Below are 17031 nucleotides of genomic sequence, written 5' to 3' on the forward strand. Positions count from 1 at the left end.
ACGTCGTCACAGCTGCTGGCTGCTCAATGTTCCCTCTCGGGGCCGTCGTTATTAGCAATGCTCGCTGTCTAGGAACGGTTTCCCAGCTGTCCAGGGAAAGGTTTCGTCATTGCCCAGTGATAGTTTCCTCACTGCCAAGGGAACACTTTCTCGACTGCAGGGAACATTGTCTCCGCTGTCTAGGGAACAGTTGTCTCGCTTTTTAGGGAACAGTTTCTCCACTGTCCAGAGAATAGTTCCCCGCTATCCAGAATTCAGAGAATCTGTTGCGCTGCAGCTCTGCTTGATATCACGGGAAGTTGTGCATGTCATGAGCGCGGCTAGCTGTTCTGACTGAGACATGTTGGGGCGCTGACTATGTAATGTGCTTTGATATACCTCGTTACGGCAACGCAGATCCACAGATTCTGTTTCCATTCCACTCCAGGGATCTCTGTTTATTATCGTTCTCCATTTACTTTTGCGCATTTGGGTAATCGTTCCAGGCTTACTTGCCTGTGTTACGATAACCTAATTTTGTCAAATTAAATAAACATTACATGTCTACGCATTACTTCGACATGCATAAATGACTGTGCACTGTGCATAGGCTTCTGTCATCAGTGTTTCGTTCTCATTCGTTCCGCATCTTGCCCTATTCTCTCTTTGTCTCCGGCCTCTGCAGCATCTGCGCTCTTTGTCTCGCCAGCGAACCGAGCATGGAAAGAAAAACGCTTCTGGCCGTCTCTCTCCCTGTGCGTGCAGGCCTCGTTATTCCCTTCACGTTGGAAGGCCGTCGGGGTTGCCACTCTCTCTCCCTCTCCTCGCGTGTAGTTGCTACCATGTTGCTACGCGACTAGAGCGATTTCTGCTGCACTCTACCATTAGCCGTCAGCTCCGAACACCGACGCGGTGACGTCCGATGTGTAATACCGCTTGTTCCTTTCCCGTTCGTTTCCGGCGCACCGGGCGACGGTGCGGGCGAACAGCTCCACTTTCACTCGGTGTCTTTGTGTTTGCCGTGTCAGCTGTGTGGCTGGTTGGTCGGTCGGTAGAGCCCGGTCCTAGCGCCGCTACCGTTCTTAGACCGGCATCGTTCCGTGTCGCTGTGACGGCACGGTGAGCGCTCCTGGCTGCCCGTGCCGCCCGTCTGTCCACCGTATATCGACCCCGCCACCTCACCCCTCCCAGCAGCAGTAGCAGCTCAAACGACCGCCGCGGCCCGGTCGATCCACCGCCGAGCGCGTGTGCTGGAGCGTGGCGCGATTCGACCGCCCCCGCCCCCGCCCCCGCCCCCGGCCCGGCCCGGAGGCCAATTCGGCACAGCGGGTGGCAGCTTTGTGCGCCGCCGCTCGCCGTCTGTCAGTTGGCAGCGAGATTGGGTCGCTCGGCGAGACGGGTCGGGTTGGTCGTCGGTGCCACGCTATGGTGTTTGTCAGCCTGGCTGGTCTGCAGAGATAGGCGGCCTGAGGAAGAGGTGGCCGGAGGTGGTACCGATAGGAGCGTGCAGCTCTGGGGATGGCCCGGGGTCTGACAGGAAGGAGCGAGGGGGCTCCGCGGGGGTGTGTGGTTCCCTCTGAGATAGGCGAGTCGTTGCAGAAACAGCATGTGACGGACATGTCACAGTAGTAGGGCTGTGAGGGCTGAGTTCTGCCCGGCTGTAGACTAGCGTCTGGCTTTAGAGTTGCATTGCTCCTGTTGTTTCTGCCCCTGCAGTTTGTTTGTCGGTTCCTGGCCGCCGCTCGGCCCGGGGGCTGGGAAGTCCCGACCGCCTCTGTCGGTCCGCCGACGGCCGGGGAGGCTCTGCTCGGCCGCCGCTGGCGGTGCCGGCGCGCCTGGCAAGGTCGCCAGTCTGCCGAGCCCCGCCAGCCGGCCGGTCCGGACGGCTCGGACAGCTCGACAGAGACCGGTCCGGAACGATCGGACAGCGCCGAGCAGCGGCCGGCGCGCCGCCGCTCAGACAGATACGGCGCGCTGCGCCACTATCTGCCGCCGCGCGCCGGCGCCGCCGACAGACCGTGGAACGTTCCCACCCTCACACGCATACGTGTCCGCGCAGTCCCACGCACTTGGGACAGGCTGGTGCACCAGCCAGTACTCGAGCGTTCCAACTCGTCGGCTGCCAAGTTTCACACCTGTGCATGCATTTAATGGCGGCGTGGCGCTGCTCACGCGCGGTCGTGTGACCTTCGTAGTCTGATCTGCAAACATCATCCTTCATCGATGCCGTGCGGGGAAGGGAGGCGCGAGTCATTGATTAGCCCTTCGTGTGTCGAATGAGCGGACTACCGGCCACTTTTGGCTGGCGCCAAAGCGTGGTGTTACACCGGCTTTGGAAGGGGTGGTCTCTGTAGCTAAGCAGAGACAGCTGCCAAGGGACGATGTCGGACTGCGCCGCCGCTGGAGAGGTGTGGAGGAACGATGGGTCGGTGGGGAGGATTAGGTGGTTTGGCGCCCCGGGGGCCGGCTATGCCGAGTCAGCACGACACAGCGTCGGCTGGCTGGAGTAGCTGCCTAGGTTGGCCGTCTGCTGGCTGTGGCAGCGGGCTGGGCTGGTCGGGACAGCTGTAGCAGCGGGCTGGCCGCGGGATGACTGCAAGCTGCAGCATTGGACGGGTCGTCTGCTGGCTGTGGCAGCGGGCTGGGCTGGCTGTTGACTGGCTGTGGCAGCGGGCTGGGCTGATCGGGACAGCTGTAGCAGCGGGCTGGCCGCGGGATGACTGCGGAAGCTCTAGCAGCGAGCTGGCCGCGGGCTGGCCCGGTACTACAGCGATTCGAGCTGGCCTCGGGCCAGAACTGCCATGCTGTGCATTGGGTATCGGCCACCTGACCGTACCATAGACCTACGGCGGAGCAGAGATTAATCAGATCATGACAATGTATCTTATCGTTGATCAATCTGGTGGGTTTGATCACGGCACAATTTGTTATCGGTGGACATCATTTACTGGCTGAAAGGGTGCGATGAGATCCCTCCTAGCTGTTCGGCGTTCTTGACACTATCTCTTGCACCAGCTGATCGCTGAGCAGATCACCAGTTCACTCAAGTAACTGAATGTATCTCTTGTTTGATCTGCTCACGAGCGCATTGGTCACTGTCTGCCGACTTGACTTTTTCTCGCATGGTTTCTTTGATCTAAGAACTGAGATCATTGCCCGCTCTGATCACCAGAGAATGGAGATGACTGCCTATGGTCTTATGGCCACAGAGGCCGCTTTGTCCTTTCTGTTTTGAACCGTGCGTACCGGATGTATGGCGAACGCTGGCACGGTAGACTGGCTCGAATCGGCAGTTTTTTCATTGGCTGAAGGTCAGTTATGTGGAGATGGCTGGGCTGAACTCGGGGGATGGGTCAATGCCCTTAGAGACAGGCCAGTTCACAAGCAGTGCAAGGCTAGGTGGGACTTGATGGTTTACAAAAATATCTATCTTACACTTCGGTATGCTGGTTGGTTTGTTCCGTATGATGTTCGAAGGTGACACTCCCTGCGTAGGTCAGACATCGCCGTGCACTGGGTTTCGGCGCTGTGATAAGTGGCTCCTTTGCTTCCCCTTTTTCAACCCCCATTTTCATCGCCTCACTAGCAGGACTTGTTTCATAATCATCCCTCCGTATACCTATTTCGTGGAGCTTTGTCAGGACGTCATTGTTTGCGTGTCCTGCTGAGTTGCATAACTAGTTCGTTCGTTAGGTTGACAAGCAAGTGCAATAAACCCAAATACCTGCTGTTGAACTGTTTGACATGAATGTCCAATGTCTGATGCCGGGTTAGGTAAGCCTTTTCCATCCTTTTACATAACTCGCCTACGTTTGCATGCGCTGTCCGTGAAGTATGAAGCGCCTTGTAAGGCTGCCGGGCCTTATTTGTATGCGCCATCAATATGTGAGCTCTCGTTTGCAATTTAAATCGGCGCGAGTTTCCCGTGGAACGCCGCGTCGGTGCGGAGCGACTGGTAAAGGATGTGAGGTGCTCTGCACTGGAACTGACGGCCCGTGCCCCGGGGCGGTCAGAGTACCGGCTGCTGCCTGTCTGAGGCGCCCAGCCCTGCAGTGGAGACTGGCCTGGCGAATGACTGTACTCCGCCGAGCTGTGCTGTGGCGTGCGGCAGGTCCGGGCCGTGGGTGTTGGAGGGGGCGGCTCACCGGCGTTATACCGGCGCCGCCCGGTGCCCAGGCCGCCCCACCCCGACCAGTCCAGCCAGGCCGCCGCGGCCGCCCTCCACCGTGAGATCAACAGGCGGCGGCCGGTGCAGCGTTCGCCGCGCACTGTCTGTGGCGACGACCGGGAAAGTGCCGGCTTCGAGCACGGCGGCGCGGCACGACGCGGTGCCGTATGAGTCACCAGGTGCTGCGCTGCTCTGTCAGACAGTGTACCTGTGCCCGGGTCTGCTGTCAGAGGCCGGACTCCATCAGCTGGTCCGTCTGTTGATCGGGGAGTTTTGGCCTTCCCACCGGGTCTGCGACCGCCCGGGCGCGGCAGCCAAACAGAGGGTTGGTGGAGGGTCTGTTCCCCGCCCCTGTGGCGGTCCCGTCGGGGCTTCTGGTCAGCTGGCCACGGATGTAAGCCGTAGTCGAACTAGTGGGCTTCTTGTTAGGCATCAATCTTGTCGGTCGGGGTAGCAAGTAGTCCAGTGCACCGGTCGAACAACAATGCACCAGTTAGAGCAATAAACAAACCAGTACAAAGAAGACCGGGCGAGGTCGTGTCAGGTCTACCAAGGCCTTCGATAGACCAGCCTTTGATAGGGAAGCCAGGGAAGATCGACGATTGATTTGTTGAGCTGTCTACTGCTTAGTGTGGGTTCCCGTTGGCCGTGTCGCACCCCGCGGCCCGCCGCACGCGCTGGGTCACAGCCAGGAAGTGGTCCACCCACACACAGGAAACAGCACACTGGCTGGTGCCGCTCCAGTATCCGCCGCCACCCGCCACCACGGGCGTTGACCGTGTCGTGCTGTGGTGTGATGGCGGTCATTAGCGTCACGTAATCGGCTCCTGTCTGTCGCTTGTGCCAGTGGGGCTGTGGGGGTGTTATCCTGGAGCAATGTGCTGTCTGTAGCTCCTGTCCTGGCTGTGCACTGTACCGAACTCGCTGTAATATCTAGCCCCACCGCCACGCTGCCGCCAGCCCTTGCCCGCCCGTCTGTTCGGCTAGCCCGTCCGTCTGCTCGTCCGGCCGTTGGCGGTGGGTTCCCTCTGTGACGTCACAGTCAGCTGGCCTTGCCGACGGCGGTTTCAAGGGCGGTGCCCTGGCGGATGGCGGCTGGCGGCCCGTGCAGACTGGCGGCGCAAGCACGTGGTGCCCCCAGACGACATTGGCGGACGGCAGGGAATTGGGAGTGTAATGGTGCCACTATGGGAGTCACCGAGGCCGTTCAGCGCGTGCTATGTGGACTGTGATGGATGCCGCTCACGTGACCCGTCTGCCGCGGCTCACAATGGAGCTCGAAGGACGCGGTGGGTCTCGGATGTTTACAGCTGTCCGCCCCGACTGAGATTGATTCGATTCGGGGACTTGGTCGGACGGTAGTAAACGGATGAGTCCGGGTTTCAAAATCTGATACGGCGTTTATATTTCTTGCCCGAATATTTTAGCCTAGCAAGAGTCCACTTTCCTCTTGAATGAACTAAACGCGCTCAGTCGTCTTGCTGAGAGGATGCATGGAAACTTCAGTGCCGGTGTCAACAACTTCCTTAACTCAGCCTTCGAATATTGACTTCAAATCGGAGCAATGCGTTAAACTGCGAACCCTTTTTGAGTTGTAAGAAGTTTATGTCAGCAAAGTATCCGCCACGGACCAACGAGTCGAATCAGACCGTTCTTCTATTGAGCTGCGCCACTGAATATGCATGGATGTTTGTAGGGCATTTAATGCCTTCTTTGAACTCTGCGACCTCATCCGAGTCAGCCCGTAGCATGTTGCAAAGCCCCATGACAAGTGTGTCGCACCATGGATTGAAATCCACTAAGCTCCACGAGCTCAGAAGTGTACCGACAAGTGACGCGAGCATTTTCCTGCTCATAGTCTTTCTCTTCCCGTTGTGTATCTATCAACGATGCCGACCCTTTGGCCTAATTTCTTTTGTACTTGCCCGACGCACTCTGGTATCCCCTTCTCAGATCTGTGACCACTCCCACTCCACTCCCTAGCTCTCCTTCTCCTGCGTCCGCTCCGCTGACTCCCGCTATCCTCTCTCGCCTGTCCTCGCCGTCTGTCGCTGCCTACCTGTTTCCCTATCCCCGTGTTTGCTCGCGTCGCCGAGCCCGCGACTGGTCGCGGCACCGGGCCCAGATTGCCTATCGGCCGGTGTTATCTCTGCGGACGGTTCCACCGGCGTGCTGTGGCTGGTGCTGTGATTAGGGTGTCCGGTGAGGCGTTACCACGGGACGGTACAGCGGGATGGACGTACTGGATTTGCCGTGTGCTCCCCTTTTTTGGTGTCGAGGATGGATGCACAGGAGGTTTTGTCGTCGGTTGGGGGGGGGGACGGACTCGGTGGCGATATTCATGCACCTCAGCGGGACTCTTCCTGTCGTGTCGGACCGCTTAGACGGCTCACGGTATTGACACCGGGTGACGCTTCCTCGTCCTCGTCATGTTGATATCAGATCACTTTCATCCAATCATGATGGCCATTCTGATGATCGTATGATCCAATCTCACCACGATGGTGCGGTCCGCACTCTTCACCTTACCTAATTCTCTCTCCTTGTTGGACTGTTGGTGGTCGATATGTCTGAGCACTCCCACAGTCTGAATATGACCTTTGATGGTGTTCATCTACTGACTGACGCCTCTGGGGTCATCTGTCAGTCGTCAGATCTTGTAGTGTCTGGCTCCTGTCTGATCCAGACAGCCTCAGTCCGTGTTTGGCGTCACATGGCATGTTTCTGACCAAACGTGATGTGAGACTATAATGGCTCAACTGGATATATCTGGGCACATTCATCAGCATTCTTGACCACGCCCTGATTAGTTAGTGATCAGTGTTTTTTTTTTTTTTTGCCCTTTGTCTCACGTCTTCTGTCAACGCCTTAGCCATGTTTCGTTTATTTCGGCGGTCTGAGCCATCTATATCTTTCTCATCGCACTCGTTAGTTAAATAATCTCATCGCACTCTTTAAATAAGGTTTTCTGCGTTGGTTTTTTTTTTTTTAGCTCGTTTGTTAAATTGGATTTCATCAGTTGTGACTACTTTGCTTCTCTTAAACTACTATATTAAAGGGACTGTCCCACCTTTGCATTAGTTCTGAGTTGAGATAGCCAAGTTGGCGTCCAGGTTCAGAAACCACTATTTATCCTGGTCGCAATATCCTCAGTTTCGTGGTGTTACAGAAATTCGTTCCCTTCATTTGAAAAGTGGGCCTTAGCTAAGGCCCTATCTCTTAACTATCAACGGCCATTTGATGACGTCATTTGCATTTTGAACGCCTGTCACGCATGTGAAGTTTCACTTGATTTACGAATAAGCTAATCAGAGACACTTGTTATTGTATGAGCCGCGTCATATTTGAGAGCAATTACCTATATTTGCTGCCAAATTTCCCCCACATTGACATGAAGTAAATCCTTCATTACGTCACAGATCCGATCTAAGTGACGTCACGATGAAATATAAAAGTCGCAATATCTCAAAAAGTATACAATGAAAACGCGTAAAAACTTGCAGAATTCGTCACAATATCATGAGTAACATTTCCGAATCCTAAATTGTACTTTTTTGAAGGTGGGATAGTCCCTTTAACAGCATGCATACTCCACTGATATTTCTCCCGTTTTTTGCATTTTTTGTTTTTTCCTTACTCTTAGCTGGGAGTGCCGCGACTTATCATTTTAAGTTCACTGGTGTTAACGTAAGGTTCTGTGTGTCGCTGGGATAGAGGGAGGGGGCACTCCTGGTCACCTGTTCATGGGTGGCGGTGTAGAAAAAAATAAATCCTTTATATTACCCAATTGTTTAATATATTCCTGCCCGGGGCCGGGATGATTCAATAAATGTCACCGAGGCTTTTTTTAGCGAAAACTCCGAGGGCCGTTAGGCCCGAGGTGATTTTGCTAAAAAAAGCGAGGTGACATTTATTGAATATCCGGCCTAACGGCTGGAAGGTGTTTCCCATACCTGCCAAAAGCTCACAACTATATGATAGTGACGTCAGCAGCCGTGTGGTTCAACATGTTGAACCACACCCCTTGAACCACACGGCTGGTAATATTAAAGCATTGCATTAAGCTTTGAAAAGTGTGGTACAGTGCACGTGCCGTTTAAATGCCTGGATGTCTCGATTTAATCATGCAATGTAGCAGGTATGGGAAAATTGGATTCCATCAATCCTTTATGTTGCCCAATAGTGACGGATAGGCACCCAACAAAAGTACTACGTACGAAAAAATACAGCTTGTATATCTCGCAGATGCGGCACAATGTGACATTAACATCTGTCGTACCTGATAACCCAACGGCCAACATACACCTTTCCCCGTCCATTCCTCAGTATCTCTCGGCTCGACATGACCCGTATCTGACCGTTGCCTCTCCCGTTTCAGGTGTTCCGTCGCTGCTGCAGTATGATGAGCGGCCGTCGCACAGTGTCCAGTTCGTGGAACTGCACAGAGCAAGGCGACAGGCCACCCCGGAATCCAATGGAATTAACACCGCCAGCCAGAATAATGTGGCGCCGTCCACCGGCTCCAGGTGAGTAAGGGCTGAATCCCGGCTCTTGCTTTAGGAAACGAGGGTGTGAGAGAGTTTCGGATAGTGATCGGCGCCGGCTAAGGCTCGTCTTGTGTCTTGGTAGGTTGTGTAGAATTGTGGGTTGATGACGCTCAAGTCAGTGCGGATTGAGTTCTGTTTTGAACAGACCGAATATTTTTCCGAAGTTCGGTTACGTGTAGTTGGCGTCAGACAGGGCACATCCCGTGAATGGGATCGTGTGGAATGGTGTTCCGGTTACTGGTAGGTCAATCTCTGGATAGAGTTGAGATTTAACCAGACTGAGGATGTTTTTAAAGTTTGGTTGAGAGTGAACCCCATCGCCAGATGTTCATCCCGTGAAATCGTACGGCATTTTCGGTCACTGCTGCACAGGGCTCGGCGACAGGCGACCCCGAGACCAATGGAAAGTCGGGACGGCTGTGAGTGTGGAATGCCTGGCGTTCACCCGTTGTCGGGTCAGTGGCGATGCTTGATGCTTGATTCTTACCATGTTCTGTCCAGCCGATGCCGGTCGCTCAAGCGGTGATGTCTATGCCTATATTTGACTGGGCAGAGGCCAATGGAACTGGCTGCCGGTATATTCTGCTGCGTTGCCTGCCGATTATAATTATCAGGCTAATGTCCAATTGTTTTGAAGGCAATCATTCTCATCACTATCGCTATTCAGCTTTCGTTGTTTAAATCCCTGCTCATTAGCAGGGCTATTCGGTTTCGTTCGCGCCGGGAAATGGAAGATTATCTTTCCTGTATAAGGGAATAGGTTCCTAGAAATCCAATTGATATGGGGAACGCCTTTCGAATAAAATAATAACTATCGTAATCGTATTGCTCGTTCAGCTGAGCTTTTCTTTAAGAAGTAACTTGAGTTTTGCGACATTCATGTCGGATTTAATTTCGTACAGTTTCACCCATTCCGGTGGCGTGACTTCATTATGAGTCCATTAATAGTCTTTAATTGATAATCGATTTAATTACGACTTGCGTAACGCTAAATCTCTTGTAGGGTCGACGACTTATTGCTTAGTTTAAGCATAGTGAAATATTATAACTTATTTACACCTTATATCACTATATTATAACTTATTTTAAAACCATAGTGTAAGTTATTTATTACACTATGGTTTAAGTTACGACGCCATATGTCGCGCCAGTCAATAATGGACAATCCTATCGATATCACCTCGGGCAGATAGAGTCCACTTCATAGACTAAATACACATAACTGAGTGGCCAAGCACACTTCCGGCACTGATCCTCAGGCATGCCACCAATGCATGCTTACATTCATTTCATATCAGACTGTGCACATATCGGCTCTTTCCTTTCCTGATAGTTGCATAACGTTACCATGACTGACCCTCCCCCTCCCTCTCCCTCCCCTTCCCCCTCCCTTCCCCTCCCCTCCCCTCTCGGTCGGGTGACGTGGCATCCCACCCAGTTGCGGCCGCGGTCACCGTGACCCGCCATGCAGAGCCAGATGCGTAGATAACGCTCTGGAGAGCTCCATGGCGGCCCGACACGCAGCGCTGCTCATCTGACGTCACTGGGGTCTTTACGGGAACCAGTGACGTCATGGTGGTGTGTCACGCTCTGTGGATGTTGGCGGGTGTATTGCGTCGTTACCTGCCGTCTTCTGATCACCAACTGGGGTGTCTGACTAATAACTACACGGACTGACAGTAGACAATAGATGTTGTTTTCATGTGAATTTTGTTGGAGGGGGTTTACCAGTTGCAATGCGTCATAACCTGTTGTTTCGACCACCATAAGTCATTTGCTAACGCCGCGTTTATTTTCAGCTCATCAACCACAACCACCACGACAACGACAACCACCACCACTACCGCTGCCACCACCGCTGCTTCTGCGGCTGGAGCCGGTGGAGCGGCGGCTGTGACTACCACGGCGGCTCCGGAGGCAACCACGGCCGCTCCGGCAGCGACTACAGCTGCTCCGGCCGCCACCACTGCTGCGCCGCCGCCAGCTGCGCCCACAGAGGCCAGCTATGATGATCTGGACAGCTTCCAGCCCGGAACGAACCATACGTACCACATCAACGGCACGGAGGTTCAGCAGGCGCAGATTGTGAGTACCACGCGCCGCATGCAGTAAGCTGAGAGGGTCCGCCTCATAAGGTCACCGATAGAAGGTGGATTTGTATAAGAGCGCCATGTTTGTATAACTTAGACAGCGCATACCGTCAGGCCGCACTGGACATGTGATCTGCTAGGAAGCGATGTCCACCGAATACCTAAGTCCTCAGAGTTCGTTTTACGGTGATAAACAGAGGCTGTGTGTTTATGTGATTGGTCTGCCTGTACCGATGTCAGTGTCACGGGCTGGTGGTATCAGATCCGCGCAGGGCCTTGGACGGGCTCTGGAGGCCATCAGTGGACGGCTGACAGCTCGGAGAACGGGGGCTGGCGCAGCTCGCTATTTTCCCCCTCTCCCGTCCCCGCCGCGAGCTTGATGGCCATAAAGAGCCGGCTAGACACGGGCTAATTGATTGGTTGATGCTGCCAGTAGCCTCTGCCAGCAGAAATGAGCATTGGTCATAGTCTGTAAGATCCTGATAAATGGAACCGTCCGCTGAGCAGTGTAATGATTAGCGAGGCGAGTCCTGCTTTTATGTCTCAGCTCAGAGTTGAAGACTCGGGTCCACCCGGCCCACCGCTCACCAGTCCTCATCAGTTGGGATTTAGTACGAGGCACCCACACATCTGTCAGATATTATCCCCTTCATCAGTGTGCTCCCTGCTTCGACCCTTGCCGGCTGTTTTCTACGGTCTGAGGATGTGACTCGTGCACCCCGCGCAGGGCGCTGTGGTGCTCGCTTCCTGTCCGTGTGGCGTGCACACGGACAGCTGTCGACAGCTGCGGCAAAGACGATCATAACTCAGTCACACGGCGCACTCGCCTGGCGAATGAAATGCACGTCTGGGTAATATCACCTGGTTTTGATTGAATGGGCCCCGGAAGAAAATGTCCTAGCTTTGGCAGCGGTTGATCTGTTATTAGCGGGGAATGCTAGATGCGAAAACCATGCAAAGCTTATGTCAAAGGGGAAGGAAGAGAAAGCACGATAAACCCGCAATAGCGCTCGAACTGATTCAACTCTCACGTTGTGCATTGCAGGAAATTTCATGCATGAAAGCTCGGTGTGCTTAATTATTTTCCTGCAGTGAAGTGAATTTGAATGTTGTGCTTTCGCGTGCGGATTGACATTGGTATAGACCACTTTCTAGTTTCCAAATCAGTTTATGACAGTGGATGCACGCATGCAAGTGGCACGCGTAATATGTGGCTATCAATGGTCCGATCCTCGTGTAATTGTCAGGGTTTTTCGACTGTCATGTATCGGTTACCTGTCACTGCAGTGGATGGAGCGCACCGTTAGATGTGCGTGCGTGTAACGGAAAAGTGTTACGGAATCTTTGCACCGACTCAGCGGGAAGTGACAGCTGAGAATATCACAGCTCACAAGCAGTGCGTGAAGGTCAGGGTGCAGGAGCTTTGACGATATAAGTCTGGTATATGACGCGGATATGCTGGAAAGGAGGCGACTGGTCGACTGGTTTGAACACTCATGTTTTACCTTCACTAGGACGTTATCGTTGTCTGTCATCGGCGGCGATGATTTCAATTCGAATAGCAAGGTCGGGTCATACCGGCAACTCGGGTCCAAATTTTCACCCGGCGACTCCAGACCATACGAGCAAGGTCTCAGATCCCGAGCTCGGTGCACTGTTAGCCGATCTCTAAAACCCTCGGCCTCTGCTGGTCTCAAATTCATCGATCCAACCAAGGCATATCATGGAAACTACCTGCCGACCCGTCGGTATCAGCAGGCTGCTGACTGCGGCTGTTGACGCCTCGTCTGATGATCCGGTGCCGACGCTGAGCTGAGATGAACTGATAAGCGCCGGTGCTGTCTCAGATGTCACCGGTGCAGTGTGGTTATCTGTGATACTGTCTGAGACGCTTCCTGTCCACCCGTCTGCTGCCCAGATCAAACCAGACACTGGACACTGACGGTGGAGCAGTGGATTGTAATGTATCCCTGAAGCTGCGTCGTGTATTGCTGGGACGTATCAGTTGCTGGTACCTGTCTAAGACGATACGGTGACAGGAGTGATGAGCCAGGTGTCATTTGTCCAAGATAGGTGGTGTTGGTTTGCTCATCATAGCGGAAGTGCAGTTGACGTTGTTTACCCCGGCGCTACGGCTACGGAATGGTAACCGCCGACCATTTTCCACCGCTTGCCGTCCAACGTCCACCGTCCACCAACCACTCTCCACCTTCAAGTCGTAAAAATGTCAAATGTCACCGCCCACTGATTTTAACCACCTACTTTCCCTCTCGCCAACAGGACGACCACAAGTACTACGAGTCCAAGTTCGTGCCTCAGGGCAAGGACTACTGGGTGGATCTGGATAAGCGGCCTGCCAGCAGCGTGGTACAGCACGACATGCTGTCAGAGGCACATCGACGCGCCGCGGTAAGTCGAGTGACATTTTTACCCGGAGCGGACACGAACACGAGTCCGTAGTGTTTATGGAGAGCTGCCGCAGATACATGAGCAAGTGAATATGGATTACAGACGTATGGTAATGAGTTTTGAAATCATATTATGTGACTGTCGCATTATTTTCTTCTTCTCCCTATCTTCTATTTAAATATAAAATCCTTCTGAATAGCTCGCCAAATTACCACACATCCGTCTGAAGATTAGTGTGGCATGATTTGAGCCTTACTCCTAGAGGTCTTTCACCTTTCCCTCTCTACCCGTAACTACATGAACCAGTGAACTTTTCGCTGAGCCCTCCCCTTTACTGGGTGTGGGGCAGTGTCCCAAAATATTTCGATTTGGGTGGGAAACGACATCCAAATAAAAATCATTTTGCACTCTCATCTCAAATATCAAAGAGCAATTTTCCACTCCCAGCCTTTCTGAAAATAAGAATTTACATTGTCATTTTACATATTACATTTTACCTCATTATATAGAAATGTATGCCATTGATATTCTCTTTTTAACTACTTTTGGCCTTATCTGACTGGGAAATTTTCCACTCTTATCCCCCTTTTTGGAGAGGAATTTTCCCTCTGACACCCAAGCCAAAACACAATTTTGGGACACTGGTGTGGGGTAAACGCCCAGACCACTAACTCTCCTTCCCGTGGACACAGGCCGACCACCCAGCGGCCATGTATCTCCAGCCGGTGGCCGTGAGTATTTCCCCGGCAAATAGGACTCTTTTAGCACACTGCGTGCCGCTGCCAGACTATCATGATTTGATCTCGTGACCTGCCTGGTGTGCCCCAGAATGTGGCCCCGATTTCTACTCTCCCAAAGAAATCAGGGGCTGTTCATTGCTATTGATGTAGGTTTGGTTTCAGTTAGCGAGTGAAGCATTAGTTTTGACACGATCCGGGTCCCACTATGTATAACACTTAATGCAAAGTGACGATAAGTCATTTGCGTCAAATCCGCATGCTGATACATTCTTTCTGACGTGGCTAATGGGCACTATAGGGACATGTCAGACTGGAGGAGTTTCGGCCAGTCAAATGGGATTGGTCAGAATTGTTATCGGAAAATGCTGTCTGTGGTTATCTATCGCTTTTGAGAGGGATGAATTACTGCTGGCAGCATGCTCTACAGGGTGGGCCAAAAAAAGTGTGTCACTTTTCAGCAACTATTTCTCGAAAGTGGTAAGAGATATCAAAAAGAAACTTTCACAACTTAAAGAAAATCGTTTGACAAATTATATGATACCCATTTTATGAAAAAGTTTCAGTCGAACTGATGTTGCCATCACCATTTCAAAAATGGGATATGTGCGTCTTTTATGTTTGCGCATGTGCTCGAAGTGGGCACCTCAACGCTCAAGGCACGTCTGAACACGCTCCAGGAAACTGGCGCCCACCCTCTCCACGGTGGCTGCTGTCACTTCACGCACGTACTGCTCGACGCTGAGACGCAGCTCCTTCAGGTTACCGGGCTTGTTGCGATAGACGCTGTCCTTGCAGGCTCCCCAAAACCAGTAGTCCAGCGGGTTGAGGTCAGGACTGTGAGGAGCCCACTGCTTTTCGCTTCCCTTGGTGATCACGCTACAAGCTTTGTTCATGCAAGATGTAGCGCCACCGCACACGGCCCGAGAGACACTGCAACTGCTCCAAGAGCTCTTCGGTTGCCGCGTGATCTCCAAGGGAAGCGAAAAGCAGTGGGCTCCTCACAGTCCTGACCTCAACCCGCTGGACTACTGGTTTTGGGGAGCCTGCAAGGACAGCGTCTATCGCAACAAGCCCGGTAGCCTGGAGAAGCTGCGTGTCAGCGTCGATCATGGTACGTGCGTGAAGTGACAGCAGCCACCGCGGAGTGAGCGTCAGCTTCCTGGAGCGCGTTTCCGGATGGCCTTCAGCTTGGCGGTGCCCACTTCGACCACATGGCGCAAATAAAGAGATGCATAGATCCCGTTCTTTGAAATGATGATGGCAACGTCAGTTCGATTTGAACTTTTCCATTAAAATTGATATCATATAATTTGTCAAACGATTTTCTTTAACCTGTGAAAGTTTCTTTTCCGTATCTCTTACTACTTTCGAGAAATTACTGCTGAAAAGTGACACACTTTTTTTGGCCCACCCTGTAAGCAAGCAAGTCACACGAGATCACTGTAAATATGCATGCCGGGTTGATGTTGAAAATTATTGGTTTGGACATGGTGTTCGTCTTTGAATCTTTGTGTCCTGATGTGCTGCGTGAGGTGGGTTTTCGTGTTGCTCAATAGCGTGGAGTGTATTCAATTATCGCGGTATTTATCTCTTGCTCTGCTACAGCTGATCTCTCAATCAGAATTGTCATGGGCTGTGATTATGCGTTGAACTTAACGAGATCGAGGAGGTAACGCCCCCGTTCCTCCTCAATGATCACATAGAGAAACACCAGAGTGTTACTGCTACTGCCACGAATTTGTTTATAGTGGCTGACGCTGTGAGTGAGGCCTGCCCGTCAGAATGGGATCCCGTTACTGCCCAGTCCTGGGTTTAGGAAAGGGACGATCACGAAAGGAGAGGGCTTACACAGTCGCCAGCCGCAAAGGGACGGTCATGAGGGGGGGGGGGGGACTTACACAGTCGCCGCTCGGTCGCGATCTTCCGCCCTTAGGCTGTCCTCACGTGATCTTCGCTCTCCTAAATCCTCCTCACTTGTATGTTTTCTCCCTCCCTTCATTTTTCTCCCTCCCTCCCAATGTATCTTGTCGTAGTCTGTGAGCGTTCTGTATTTATCTTTCCCATTTTTTAATGCTCCTGTTCTTAGTCCCAAGTTGTCTTATCCTGCCCTCCCCTGTTCTCCCATATCCCAATTCCCGTTCCTCCCCGTTCCTCCCCAGTCCTCTCCCCCTCTCCCCATCCTCACCGTCCTCTGGCGCGGCTCGTTCCCAGCCCAGCTGCCGGCTCGTCCTCGGGCGTACCGTCCGCCGGCTCTTCTATCGCTGTTCGAGTGGGGTGACTGTGCCTGTGAGGTGGGGCCGTGCCCGCGGGGTGGCCCGCGCCTGCGGACCAGCCTGTAAGGTGGGTGGTGCGACCGAACGGCGATGCTGCAGGGACACTGGGCTATAGAACGAACGCTAGACGTGGTGGGACGCTGCCGAGGTACCGGCTACACACTTGACACCACACAGTTGAGTGGATACACACTGGTCTGATAATGATATGGAATATGAATATCGATTTGGATATAGGCACGAACGACAACGTTTGTGTTATTGGAAGAGAGTGACACCGATGTGATGTGTTGGTGACGAGTTGTAACTGCACTTCCTGGCGGCTTTGCAACTGGTTAGTATATTTGTGCGTGGTGGAACGGTAGGGTGTGTGGTGGCAATGCACTAAATGTAATGTATCATTGAGTCTCTAGTCAAATACCATCGTAATCGTTCCGGCTCCCATCCTTTTCTCTCCCACCACGCTCTCTTCCTTTCCTCTCGCGTCCCAAAATCCCAACAAACAAACCTCCCTATCCCTTCCCCTCCGCCACCTCTGCCTCCCTCACCTCACTGACCCCGCCCCCCCTCCACCCACAGCGCGTGCCGCTCAACTTCGACTTCCCGTTTTACGGGCACATCATCCGTAACATAACGATCGCCACGGGCGGCTTTTTGTACACGGGCGACTACCTGCACTCATGGCTGGCGGCCACGCAGTACATCGCGCCGCTGATGGCCAACTTCGATACCACCATCACTAAGGACTCGGTCGTCAAGTACTCGGCTAATGGTAAGTACTTAGGACATAGGGATGGTAGGTATTCGGATAACGTTGTGTACTGG

The 17031-nt window shown here is 53.0% G+C and overlaps 1 protein-coding gene across 2 annotated transcripts in view; it reads left to right on the forward strand.

Annotated features, from left to right (window-relative positions):
* Positions 1 to 17031, forward strand: part of LOC122385302 (plexin domain-containing protein 2-like) — a 36289-nt gene that overhangs the window by 2078 nt on the left and 17180 nt on the right. Inside the window, exons 2-6 of one of the 2 annotated variants that reach the window (XM_043373469.1) lie at positions 8526 to 8673; positions 10494 to 10779; positions 13065 to 13193; positions 16145 to 16273; positions 16786 to 16978. In XM_043373469.1, the coding sequence (XP_043229404.1) occupies positions 8526 to 8673; positions 10494 to 10779; positions 13065 to 13193; positions 16145 to 16273; positions 16786 to 16978 (885 nt within the window). The remainder of the gene's footprint in view (positions 1 to 8525; positions 8674 to 10493; positions 10780 to 13064; positions 13194 to 16144; positions 16274 to 16785; positions 16979 to 17031) is intronic. The other variant, XM_043373470.1, reaches the window with a different exon arrangement.

This window comes from Amphibalanus amphitrite, unplaced genomic scaffold (genome assembly GCF_019059575.1).
Source record: "Amphibalanus amphitrite isolate SeventyFive unplaced genomic scaffold, NRLGWU_Aamphi_draft 000214F_arrow, whole genome shotgun sequence".
NCBI classification, from domain to species: domain Eukaryota; kingdom Metazoa; phylum Arthropoda; class Thecostraca; order Balanomorpha; family Balanidae; genus Amphibalanus; species Amphibalanus amphitrite.